We start from the raw sequence: 13,261 nt of genomic DNA on the forward strand, positions 1-13,261 counted from the left end.
TGAGGAACAGGTCTGAAAGCACAGATCTTTCCACAGCAGTGCTCATAGCTGCTAGACAAATCAGTGGTTTTCTTGCCACCATGATGTAGTTTCCTGCTTACCTGCAGAGACACACATTAATTATCTGATGTGATTTGCTTGTTTCCTTTTAGCTGTCCTGACACTGTATTTCTTAAGCTTCTTCCACTGGGATGAGAATCTCTCCACTGCTGTGTACCATGCCTTTTCCGCGCTATGCTATTTCACACCTGTCATTGGAGCCATCATGGCAGACTCATGGCTGGGGAAATACAAGTAAGTGAAGACATCTCTCTAATTCAGACAACATACATCTACACCATGCAGCCTGTGCAAGGGCAGTGCTGTGTGTGCTCCCGGTTTTGAGCTAGCTCAGAGTGCAGAAAAGACACACTTGCGAAGGTCATCTCCTCTCTGTTAACAGATGAACAGCTGATCTGCTTGCTCATGCTGTTCTGTGCTCCTCTTTCACCCCAGGGCCAATAGGCAACAAAGTTGGAACAAATTAAATGTCACAAGCACACTTTCCCTCCACTGTCCTTTCCTATCCACCTTGAGGAAGCTGAGGTGTAGGGTGATTAACCCTCAGCTTGCCAAGATCTGCTTCTGAAAAGGATTCAAAGATGGTGAGGAAGTGGTGTCATCCTCTAGATCTCACAGTTTCAGATGAAATATCACTAACTATACTATACTTACTTATGCTTTGACAGCATAGGGAATGTGTGAGCACACCCATTTTTATACCAGAGAAACCTAGGTTCACTCAAATCATCTCCCTCAGCACATAACTAGGTAAGCTCTCCCTGAGTAAGTTAGGCAGTCTGCCCTTCCACTGATAAGTTGTGGGGCTATCATCTGCCCCAGAGTGGTGGTGAGCAGCTGGATATAGGACTTTCTTTGCTTGGCACTGTTTGTTCAATGTCTGAGGAGTCTTGACTGTCAGAGTGATGAAGTGCAGCTGAACCCTTCTCTCTAGGACTAAGCACATCTGGCAGAAGAGTCTCAACAGGAAAAAAACAGCTGCCATATGCCTTTCCAGCACAAAGTTCTTAAGGAGATATCGATGTTCTTTTTTCTTTGTGCTCAATTTTAGTCATTCTCTTGTCCCTTTGAATGAAAAAGATAACAGTGGGGGTTTATTAAGTTCATTATTTAAGGTCACCTAGCAATGTTCATTGGTATTTGAGGGTATCTGTCTTGCAGCATGTTGTTGTGAGAAGGTAAAGCCTTATGCAGACTTCTGTGCATTAGGCAGGAGACTTTCCCTGGAGTAATCCCTATGACTTAATGGGAGGTGGCTTTTGCTGTAGTAGCTGGACTGTGGCCAATACCAAGGACAGGATAACAGATTAGAGGGGCTTTTAGGAATGATCTGATGTGGCTCTAAATTAGCTGTTGCAGCCAGGGTTTGGATATGTCGAGTACCGCTTCCGTACTCAAAGCTCATAGGGCTTCTTCTACTGCCTCTGTCCTAACAAGTCCTTCCATTCCCTCTGTGTGTGTCTAGTCTGCACATAAATACATAGACATCTCTTAATCCTGAAGGTGATGAAGGAATAGAATACACTCAAGAGCCTGATCCTCCTAGTCAGGTTTCTTCTCCCTCACCAAGACATGGGAGGCAGATAGATGAGCTCAGTCCTTCAGAGGTACTTGGGATCTAAACCAGACTTGTAATGGGGAAACCACACTCCTAATTCAGATGTGTTAGTCAGGTGGGTTGAATGTAGGCAACAGTCCCTATAGATGCCTTCCAGTCAAGGGATTCACTTAGGCAAATGCTACAAAATGTCAGTTATTAGTAATCTGGAAACTGAGTTGGACCTAAACAGTACTCTTCTACTTGCAGCCTTCCATGCATGACAAGACAGGAACATTTTTAGTTTATCCTGCTCAGCAACCTCTGCAAAGAAAGCAGGGGCTATCCCTCCTTAACCTGAACCCATTTGCCTATCTCTTTCTTCCGGTGCACTCAGTGTTGACACAAAAGAGTTATAGCTGTCTGCTATTCCAGTGGTATGAACAAACCAGTTCCTTGTGTGTCTGCCAAGTAAACCTGCCGTGTCAGGAAGCACAGGCACACTCTGTTTTTGGATCGTACATCACCCAGCACCTTCAGTCACTGCTGTTTGCTTTCCTCACAGGACGATCATCTACCTGTCCATCGTGTATGTGGTTGGCCATCTGATAAAGTCAGTCGGTGCAATTCCATCCCTAGGCAACCAGGTGGTTCACGTGTAAGTAGCTGTTGAAGCCGCAGCGCTGTAGTAAGTTGTGATGGTAGTTGGTTTACCCAGGACTGTCATTTGTTTCACATCCATCAGGCCAGCAGTTTGGGGGCTGTGCATGGGTTGCTTTTATCAGGGAAGGGTTTGGGATATCTGAGTAAGAACAGAAGGGTGGATCTAGAGTGAATGCATCAGAAGGAGTTGGAAACCACCACAGAGATTCTAAACCCTTTGAGATAGGGACCTCTGATCACCCCTCTATGTACCATGCTACTGGAGTTTGGTCTCCTCCATCTAACTGCCTGCACCAGGCTCATTCCTCCCTCATTTTCTCATCAGTATAGCTGCCTGGCTCCCCTGTGTGCGTGGGAACACAAAACCAAAGATACATTTTCTGATGTGACAGAGGAAGGGTCTGTCTCCTCCATAGGGTGCAACCCTTCTTGCCCTCTAGATTCTGAACTGATAGGCTTGTCAGAGTAGTTCCCCAGCTGGCATCTCTGAAACCACCAAGCTATTTTTGCCTAGGCGGTCATAGCTCTAAAAATATGCACGTGCAGGCAGGAGCACATCTCAGTTACAGAACAGTTTCCTTTTGTCCAAGACCTGGCCAGTCCTGACACTCCTGTTCCCTACAGACGTAATCTGTTGGGCCAACAGTGGTATTTTGAGGAGCACTGGGAGGTAGACAGCACCCAAGAATGAGCCTAATTCAAACAGGTTGTCTGTGCTAACGCAGGCTGGAAGGCTGCAGGAAAAGGCTTTTTTTTTCCCTTTTTTTTTTCTTTTTCTCAGTTGATCTCTGCAATCTTTTGTTCTTACATGAGTGAAAAATAATCCCATGGATCTTTGATGTCTAGTATGTCCATTGGGCCTCAGAACAGCAAGAAACTGACAAAAGCAGTTTGGGTAATTGACTGGTACGGAATGCAGAAATGAGATAATTAATTTGTTTTTCACACTTACCTGGCTCATGATCACTACCCATGTGCAAAAGACAATGATACCAGAGGAATCGTGGTTGGGTGACACTAAAATGCTCTCATAAGCACTGGAAAGGTTCTGCAATGGTGATATTTTTGTTCTTGCATGAAGGATCCTGTCTATGGTTGGTCTGTTTTTGATCGCCCTTGGAACGGGAGGTATCAAGCCCTGTGTCTCTGCATTTGGTGGGGACCAGTTTGAAGAGGAGCATGTAAGATTTCTTTTCTTTCCTAAAATCTGCAGTGTCTGCTTACTTTATGAGGATGTTTATGTGATCAAATCCTGTTGTACTAGAATAAGAGCCAGTTTGCTAGGAAAAGATGTAGTAAGATGTGAGGTAGGATGGTTTGCATAAAACTTGAGAGAATCTAGATGCTTCAGGAAAGGAAGATGACAGCAGAACAGGACTGATATTGGAAAGGATAGGTCATAACTGCATCAAATCATCTAAATGTTAATTGGACGTCGGAGTAGTTGGAAAATCCCATATCATGTATCATGGAACTGTAGCTGTTTCTGAACCATCTTAACAGGAGTGATTATAATGCACTGCAATGGAATACAGCAAATTAAAGAGAAAATTGCATCACCAGCCTATGCTTCCTTGGGAATTTTCCCTCGATTCAGTCATAGTCTGTGTCTTAGGTTTGTTCAGAAAGAACTGTAGGAAATTCCAGTCTTTTGAAAGTAGCGCTGGTACCAAATCTACCCAGACTGTTTTCTAGATATTCCAGAATGGAGAGTTTTGACGAGTTGGGAAAATGTTTCTTTTTAGCTCTGTTTGTGCTCTGCATCCTGTGAATTGTAGTCCAGTTGCTTCGTGTCCTCATTCTGTATCATGAGTGCTTAGCTCCTCACCTGTGCTAATCTCAAACTCCCATTGTGCAGCACAGTGGCTCAACCAGGGATAAGGTAGTGCTTAAAGAAGTGAAGCAGATCATGAAGTACTAATCCTCAGGCAAAATGCATAATTTTCAAATTGACCTGAACTTAAACACTTAGATTTATGTTGACCTAACACACAAATAAAAATTTCAGTTTTCTCAATGACAGTATTCAGATCAGCAACTTCTGTGCATGGCGTAAGTCCTCAAATATGTAGAAGGCCACTGCTACAAGAAAGTAAGTAAGTATTGGGGTCTGTGATGAGCAGGCTTAAATTCAAGGAGGATTATTTAGGACTGACCATAAGAAAAATTTTCCAGAAACAGATCTAGAGAAGTACTGTAAAATATTAGGACCTTTGGGAGATGGAAATTCCCATCAATGGAGGCATTGAAGAAGGACATTAGACTAATGGTCTGTCAGGAAAGGCAGTGGTAGTGTTGGACAAAGGATGACACCTTGGCCTTGGACTGTAGGGCAGTTTGCTGTTTGTCTTTTGCAATGCTCCAGCACGTAGTCAGCATTTAATGAATGAATAATATAGACTAGAATGCTTATTAAAATTTTGGGAAGACTTGTGCTTTCTGCACATGAACTGTGTGATGCTGAAGTGGTGAAACTTATGGTTACTAAGGAGTAACAAAACACAGGATTTTTCATGGTCACTTGTTCAAAGCAAATCCTTCTGCAGGCGTGTCCATCCTGTGCTGTTAGTTGTTCCCAGTGCTTTAGAGGATGCTGCAGAAGAGGGAGCAGCAATCATCTGGTGGTCACCAGCCTCCCCAGTTGGCACAACTCTGACCAAAATCAGGCTGGCAGTACAGCACACACGCTCTGGGAATACGCTCTGCAATACTGCATACTGGCATGTGGGCATCCCAGCTTGCAGTGCCAATAGTTGTCCCAAAAGGATTCTAACAGGTGTTACAGCAGCATTTTCAGAAGTGCTACTTCTATGAATATTAATGATTAATAATGTTTATCCAGCATCTTTCAATTACCACCTAATTACAGTATGATAATATGTACCACTTATCTTCAGAGTGTTTTATAGACTTCAGCTAATGAATCTCAGCACCCCAGTCAGGCACATACACACTATTATTCGAAACTTACAACCACAACTGAGTTACAGAGAAAAACCTGAATTGCCTGTGGTTGTGTGGGCCTGTGCCCATTCTCCAGCATGCAGACTACACCTCTGCAACAAATTTATCAAATACTAAGGCTCAAACATTCACCTGTGTGTTGCCTTCAAGAAAAACTAATTTAGAGAAAGAAAACTGTAAAAAGCCTTCTGATAAGGACAATGCGTTCTGCTCTATTCATTCTTTTCAGAGTAGAAAGTTTTGTATTTTACCATTTTGAAATTACTTGGCCTTTCAGAAGAAAAAAGGTTTTATGTGATGTGATAGGAAATTTAAGTCTTCAAAACTGGAATGAGAATTTTTGATTTTGTAAGGAATGAAAGGTTTGCGGCCAACCAGAATATTTCTCCCCTCTGGAGTGGTGTTTGAGAGGACTTACCATGTTTTTCATCTTCCACTCCAGGTAGGATGAAATAAGTTTTGAAAATTCCCAATGAAATGAAGCATTTGTTTCCCCCTCAGTTTTCAGGACACCAATAAACTTCAGCTGAGCCCTTAAATGCACAAGCTTAATTGTTCCACCTGGAAACTAGGGATGCCATAGTTCTGTATATAAAATGAATAAATAAATTGCCCCTGCTATTCCCACATAGAGACAAATTTATGTTTTGAGGTAAATCCACACCATCGTTCTCGTTTTCTTTTAAGTACTTTATGAGTGTAATTGTCTTGAATCTGCCCCTTTGAGAACAGTACTACTACAAACAGTGATGGAGACTGATTCAGCAGGAGGTCAGATAGGGAAAGTAGATTTATCTGCAGGAGATTTCCAAGCATCTTTGTCTATGGGATTAGGAGTCCAAGCTAAAAATATTGAACAAAATTATATTTATGATATATGAAAGCGAAGGCTGCTGTGCATATTAATTAAGGACCAAAGCTGCTTTCAAACAGTGTGATATGGTGTCAAAGGTACTAAAGAGCTTTCTCTTTGTTTCTTTACTTTCTGGTTGCCAAGGAGATCAGGATTATCGTGTACAGTACTTTTTCTCAAATTAGCTAATCCAAATCATGTTGCTAATGTACGTCTGATCCAAAGATTAAGAAAATAGGGAGGGAATTCTTTTTTCCAATCAGTGTAATTTGCGAGCTGCTGGGTCATTATTTTTGTACTCACTTCTGCTTTTCTCTGACCATTTTTTTTCCATCACTAAAATCTGAAAATGTGTGAAATAAGATGCTCCAAATTCTTTATGCATCACTACTCTCTTCTCTTACCAGCCCATTCCTTTTGGTAATTTTTGCTCTACACTTTATCATGTTGAGAGCTGCATGCTTGAGTTTTTCTCAACTCTCAGAAATTCTGAGTTGCTCAGATACAAAGGGTTAGATATATGGCATGAGAATTTGACTAGAAGAGGGCAGGACTGTGAGGACTCTACTGCACCACCCATGTCAAGCCATGGCAGGGCTACTCTGGGAGTGGGAGAGATTGCTGAGGCTGTTCATTTCTCTAGATTTCCTTACGATGACAAATAACTAGTCACAAAGGTAGAATGAAGAAGAAAATATACTTTTACTAGCCTAGCAGCAGAAAGTTCCAGGTAATCAAAAACACTGGTAGGGACAGAAATGGAGTATAAGAGACAGTAAGACCCAGTGCTGTTTGCTATTAACCATGGGAACATGCTATAGAGATATTATTATAAGGCTACGAACCCTTTAATCCAGGATAAATCATTTACGTGTAATGTATGGATTAGATTGCCTGGGACATGCTAGGAAGTAAAATTGTGGAAGAGCCAAAAGCTCAAGTTGATGGGGTCTTCATGACTGTGCTGAGGCAAGGCAAAAAGCCCTTTATCCAGGTGAGGGGACCCCCAGACCTCTTAGTGGGAGGCAATGGGGCTCTCACCCTCACCTTACCAGTACCTGCTTCACAAGGGGGCATAAAGAAAATCCCTCCCACCTGCCCACCTTCCCTGCAGTAATCCCCTGTGATAAGAGGCTTCTTGCCATATGGAATAGCAGTATTTCCTGTTGGCTGCACCATCAGTCACGGGAAGTTCTGTTACATTTTTGGATCCCAGGCTTCATTCCTTACGAGCTGTCCTCTTTTAGCTGCCTGCAATTCTTCACATTTTCTCCTGTTTTCTAGCCTTGTGAATATTGTTGTCTCAGGGAGCAGAAGGAAGCAGGACATATTAGAAGGAGAGGGGATAGAACCAAGCCCCTGAGGAGATTCCTCACACTCAGCTAAGTTAAACCTTCTCATTCAAATGATGCTCAAGTCATAGAGGTGTAGCTCAGGTGCCCTAAGGAGCAATCTGCCAGGCACTAAGCCATGTCCCAAGCAATTTGCCCACTACCTTTACAGGATCTGGTGACAGCTGGGAGTAAAGCCTAGATACATATGGAGTATATTGGCTGCCTGGGCTTGGGCTGTCCTTAAATGCTGGTTTCACTGAATCAGGTGTCCCATAGCTGATGATACAGACAAGCGTGGGCTAGGTCAGGTAGCCTGCTCTTCTTTCTCCACTCTGCTGGCCCACCCAGGCACAGGGAGGAGGTTTAGCACTGTCTATGTGCATGCGACTGTGCATGTATGTCTCCCCCACAAGCAAGGAGAGACTGCTCTCAGTTGGATGCCCTCACACGTTGCTCCTGCAAAAAGGACCAAACTCTGCATCAAGTTGTTGATTCCTTCCAAATTATGAATTATGCAGGAAGAAAAAAGATCAACAGGAATCCTTTGACTACGTGAACTATAATATGTTACAACATTAGTTAAATTCTGAACTCTTAGAGTTCATCTCTCCATCAGGCTCTTGAATTTGCTCCTTTAGATTTAATTTACCCTATTAGTTTGAGGTTGACTGGCCTCAGCTTGGTAATCTCCTGTCTGATGGATACCTCTCATTTGCTGGCATTTTCTCATCTATGCTGTCATTACCAGCTCCTCAAAATACACAGGTTTCTTTTTCTATTTCTACACAGGAGAGAAGGGGGGGGGGCGGGGAGAAGAGCTCAGACATGGGAAGAAATGATGAGCTTGTCAAACCATGCCAAATTGGATTGAATTAGGTGACAGAGGATCTGAATTATGCTACCTGTTCTGAATAAGTAAATGCTCTCCCCTCCTTCCAATCTCACAACACTCTCGAAGCAGTGGCTTTTCCTCTGAAATGCCGAAAAGCCCCCAAGCACTTCTCAAGTAACGTGAGCTGATTTGTGTGAGCATTTACCATCACCTGAACGCAAGCTTGTTTGCTTAACGTTTTATGCACTGTGTGTCAATATTTACCCAGCCTTCCTAACAAGAGAATTGATAGTGTTCAATTTGCAAGCCCAATGCTGTGCATTAGCTGTGACATTGATAATGTCTTCTCTTGTTTTAGACCTCGGAGAGAAGCAAGTTTTTTTCCATCTTCTATTTATCCATTAATGCTGGAAGTTTGATCTCCACGTTTGTAACTCCTGTATTAAGAGGTCAGTGTTGATTTAGAATAAGACAATAAATTAGCTGCCCTCTGACTACTCTGCTGTGCATAGTTGGGCTCTTACGACAACTGAATGGCAGAAATTACATTTTCTGTGGAGTGGCCAGTGTATTGCATTTACGCCTTGTTAATCCTGCCGTAACAGCGTAATAGATTTATAGTACTAGCAGACAAGTCACAGAAACTATATTCCTGGTTGTATTTCAAAGCCAGCCTGAACTGTAGAATTAAAATATGAAAGGTGGAAGGACCTACATGGTCATCTAATCCTCCCCATTGCCAGTGAAGGATTATTCCCCAGTCTTGCCTGCAGGTAGCCTGTGGATGGGAACTGATCTCTGCTGTCCCGTGCAGGTGTCATGGCTGAAAAACTTAGCAGGGCTGGTTTTGAAGTCCTACCTTCTCCCTCCCACAGGGTGCTGCTGACTTCTGCAGGGCTCTGTCCTGGCACTCAGGGGTGTCTGCATGGGTCTGCTTGCAAGATTGCAGCCCTGAGCAGCTAGCCTTGAAGACAAAGCACAGGCCTGTGCCCCACTTAAGACCTACTTTACATTCTAGGCAGCTTGCACAACCCCTCTTAGTCCCTCAGTCTTGCTGCACTTACTTCATTGTATCGCAGTGTCTAGAAGCCAAGGGGATTGGCATGCTCTAAATACAGACGCAGAGGCAGAGCAGCAGGCCACAGGAGATAGGGATGGGGAGAGGGACAAGGTAGCCTTCACACTTAGTAGCAATTCTTTTCATTCCATCCCGTGGCCTCCAGGAAGCTTTCTTTGTTCAGAGTGGTTATTTTAACAGGCCGTTCATTTCATGTCGTATTTACATCATGCGTACGGCCAAAGACAAATGCTGTATCTCTTGTTCTTTCTCACTGGTGTCCCCAGGTCAGTATTCTGTTGGGAAGGGGCTTTTGCTCAATGTAGTCAGTGGGCAGATGAAAATCCAGTCCCCTTTGAACACCAAAACTGTGCCAATATAGCCTAGCAATAAACTAGTTGCAACATGGAAATGAGGTGGAGAGGATGGGGAAAGAGTAAAATTTCTGCTAAGTGTGAAAGCTTTTCTTGGAAGAGCAAGAAATGCAGTTCGTAGACATTTGGCAGAAATGTGGAATATATACTTCTAAGTGGAGAAGTCCAACTCATTTTGCATGTCAAAAGTTCAGTGTGCCCATAATGTCTCACTACCAGCTTTGTTGGATTTCAGCTAAATTGCTGAAAATAAGTAAATAAATGCTATGCACGCACACAGCTATGTGCCTGACCGTGACTGCCCAGGGACAGCAAACAGGAACAACTGAAGGCTTCATGGGTTGGTTTCCTGTTAACTATGTTCACTTATTTTAGCCATTTTGTTATTACTCCATGTAAGAATGCAGTAATTTGTATCCACTGGCATACAAACACAGACCCCACTGCTGGCTTGCTGTTTGCAACTGGACCTCTAAGTTCACCTGGTGCAAAAATTGACCTGGTCCAAGAAGTGCAGGGTTTCGGTGAACCATAGCTCAGATCAATCAAAGCCACACTGTAACAAACCTGGCTTCCTGGCAGGTTATTGCAAGACCTGACATTTGGAGCAGGCTGCCTCTAGTGAGATTGGGAAAGTGGCAAGAAAGGGAACCGGATTTTTAAGACTAATCCTGTGCTTCTACATATATAGTAGGGGTATTGGCTTCCACTTTGTCCACTGTAGGTTGCTGTGAAATCACATCCAGGTTTTCAGCTCAATAACTCATGTGGCTGGCACAAATAATGTGGAAACACAGTACTGGTTATTTAGATCTAGGCAAATACAGAATGGCTTCAGGTTATTTTAAATGTTGCGTCTTTTTTCCCAATTACAGTTCCTACTACTTCTTTCTACCTATTTGTCTGCCCCCTCCCTTCTACCATTCTCATCAATATCCCATTATCAGCGGCTTCTGCTGGCAGACACTAACCCTGCTTCCAAATTGTCTTCATCAAGCGAAGACAACTGTTTCAAGGAGATTCAATTCACAGTGTCAAGCACCAGCAAAGAAGATTTAAAGCCAGGGGAAGTGACTGACTTTGGGGAAGCAAATCAAAGACCCCAGTAACATAAGTCTGACTGTAATGAGGTGCTTTTATTTCTGACTTCTTTTTCAGGGGATGTGAAATGTTTTGGAGAGGATTGTTATGCACTGGCTTTTGGTGTCCCAGCAGCTCTGATGGTGTTGGCGCTTGGTGAGTGGAAAAAATAATGCTTGTAATAGGAGTTACCATTTTTGAGTCCATGGATAGATGAGAAAATGCACAAATTCACTAGCTCTGCATGGACACTGCAATGGGAAACTCAAGGGTTCAAGGTCATCCAACAATTCCACGGTTCAGAACAGCAAGAAAAACCACTAGTTCACTTAGTGGTGGGCAGACCGTGGTTTTACTACAATCCTTTATCATGACACTGATGAGAGGGTGGTCTGGTGGATGTTTTACAATACAATCGCCTTACTTTATAAAGCAAAGGGAGGCACCAAAATGATTCTCCTGATGGCTTGCAGCTTTGCCTATGAGCAGGCTTGGCCTTTGAACTGCAATCAAAGCAGTCCTCAGAGTTCCCCAGCTTATAGAAGAGAAGCTTAGCATGCCACTTCTAACCTTTCCACAGGCTCTTTGCAGCTTGGGGCCATCTTTAATGGCTCAGACTTTTGCTTCAGAATCTATGCACCACAGAAATCGCAGAAGGAGCTGAATGAGATGTTACTTTATTCTGAGCTGTCTCACTTTGCTTGGCTGAAGTAATTCTCACAATTACGGTGACAACTTAGTATTATGTTGCAATAAAAAGCCCTTATTGTCCAAGTGTCAGAAGGCAGCTGCAATCACCCTGCTTCCTAAAGCTTGCATCTTAGCCCCATTAATGTACTTGTCGAGATTTCTTCTTCAACCCTTATAAAATACTCAGCAATTTCCACGCTCTTACTGTTACTCCTTGGTAGCCAATGCAGAGGACACACCATTAATTTTAGTTTCACAGTTGCAAGCTGCTGAGGGGAGCAGTCCCCTTATTACACTGCATTTGAGAGGTTTTGACACAACATGGGGTGACTTCTCATTCAGCTTGTTAGCTTAATTGAGAGACCAAGCAATTGTGTGATTTCACCACAGCTTCTGTGATTTGAAAAGTTCATCCCTCAGAGAATGTGAATGTTGCTCTCTCCCCTCAAACTTCCATCAGAGAGAAGAATCAGGACACTGGAGAAATGTCACCAGGCCACAGCTAACGTTACAGCAATTATTTTCAAAAAAGTGCATGGTCATGGGCCTGAGAAGCTTCTTTTTTCCCCTGTGGCCTGTTCCTATCAGTTTAAGGCAGCACAGGCTCCTCTGTGCACCATTGTGTGATGAATGTTTCTAGCAGAGTGGTAGTTGCCCAGGGGAAAATGGATGTGTAAATATTGCAGTTTCGGTGAGGGCATCAATCGAAATGTGTTTTTAGCTAGTGTCCTGCTGCCAGATTCCACGGCCTGCCCGGCAAAGCAGCTCTGTGTTCTTTTGTAACATGCTAAAATGCTCTTGGAAGTAATATATTTGACTATGTGAGCAGCATGCAGAACTGGAGAAAATACCCTTTCAGCCCTGACTGGCCCTCTCCCTGTGATGATGGAAAGCAAGGATAGGTTTAGAGGCAGAATGGAAATCAGAATGGAGCAAGATTTTCTGGGCTGCTTCAGTTTCTGAAAGATGGGGGAGGATTGATGCTATTTAATTCTAAATGCCAAACCTAATGCAGGAACCTCAGTTCCCAAAGGAGGCAATGGCATCGCCAGAAGGTAGTTCAGCAAACCTAATGAATCACCTTTTAGAGGCACCAACAGGTCCACAGGGAGATGATAAAAATCAGGTAGTGCAACTACCCACTCTGGGTGACTTTGGACAAGTGTCTTTCAGTGCGACTCACCTAAACTGACTTCAGAGGTCTCTCTGACAGTTCTGCAAGTCAAAACTGGATGCAAAGGGTCTTCATAGTCAGCAAAGAGAAATGGTGAGTTCCCTGCAGTGTCCCAGGCCTCTTGTGTTAGGACAGAGGTGCCTGCTTTTCTCCACTGGCTGTGGACCGACTATATGGATTTCACACTCAGCTTTTATTGTGCTTCTTCCTGCTAACGTCTTCAGAATTGCAATGTGCTCAGAGGCTCTCAAAGAGCAGGGCAAATTATATGTAATCAGATAGCCCCATCTCTGACAGGATTTTGAAGCCTCGGTCCAATATTCTTTGTGCTTTGAGGGAAAAAACCAAGACAAAACAATATCTTAAATTGTATAACCCTTCATGGAAACCATAAATGGAGGTAATTTCTGTTAACACCAGTGTGTGATGCAGTGACCTTTGTGGCAGTTTCCACTGAAATGTGTGTGAGATGCAAGTACACAGAGCCCACGTTGGATCTGGATTAATCCTCACATGGTTGCAATGAGTCAGGGATGATTTCCAACATCAGGTGCAGCAATTCAATGTGGATTGTATTTTAAGTTTAGCCTACAAAAAGCATAGATGGAGGGAATTTTCAAAGCTTTGATTCCCAGCATGAATT

At 43.3% G+C, this 13,261-nt stretch overlaps 1 protein-coding gene across 11 annotated transcripts in view; it reads left to right on the forward strand.

Moving 5' to 3' along the window:
- SLC15A2 (solute carrier family 15 member 2) overlaps nucleotides 1-13,261 on the forward strand; it is a 55,707-nt gene that overhangs the window by 19,072 nt on the left and 23,374 nt on the right. For 10 of the 11 annotated variants that reach the window (XM_052792419.1, XM_052792415.1, XM_052792425.1 and 7 more), the window contains 5 exons: nucleotides 153-294; nucleotides 2,163-2,255; nucleotides 3,342-3,441; nucleotides 8,602-8,692; nucleotides 10,833-10,910. In XM_052792419.1, coding sequence (XP_052648379.1) covers nucleotides 153-294; nucleotides 2,163-2,255; nucleotides 3,342-3,441; nucleotides 8,602-8,692; nucleotides 10,833-10,910 — 504 coding nt within the window. The remainder of the gene's footprint in view (nucleotides 1-152; nucleotides 295-2,162; nucleotides 2,256-3,341; nucleotides 3,442-8,601; nucleotides 8,693-10,832; nucleotides 10,911-13,261) is intronic. The other variant, XM_052792426.1, reaches the window with a different exon arrangement.

This window comes from Harpia harpyja, chromosome 7, assembly GCF_026419915.1.
Source record: "Harpia harpyja isolate bHarHar1 chromosome 7, bHarHar1 primary haplotype, whole genome shotgun sequence".
Taxonomy (NCBI): Eukaryota; Metazoa; Chordata; class Aves; order Accipitriformes; family Accipitridae; genus Harpia; species Harpia harpyja.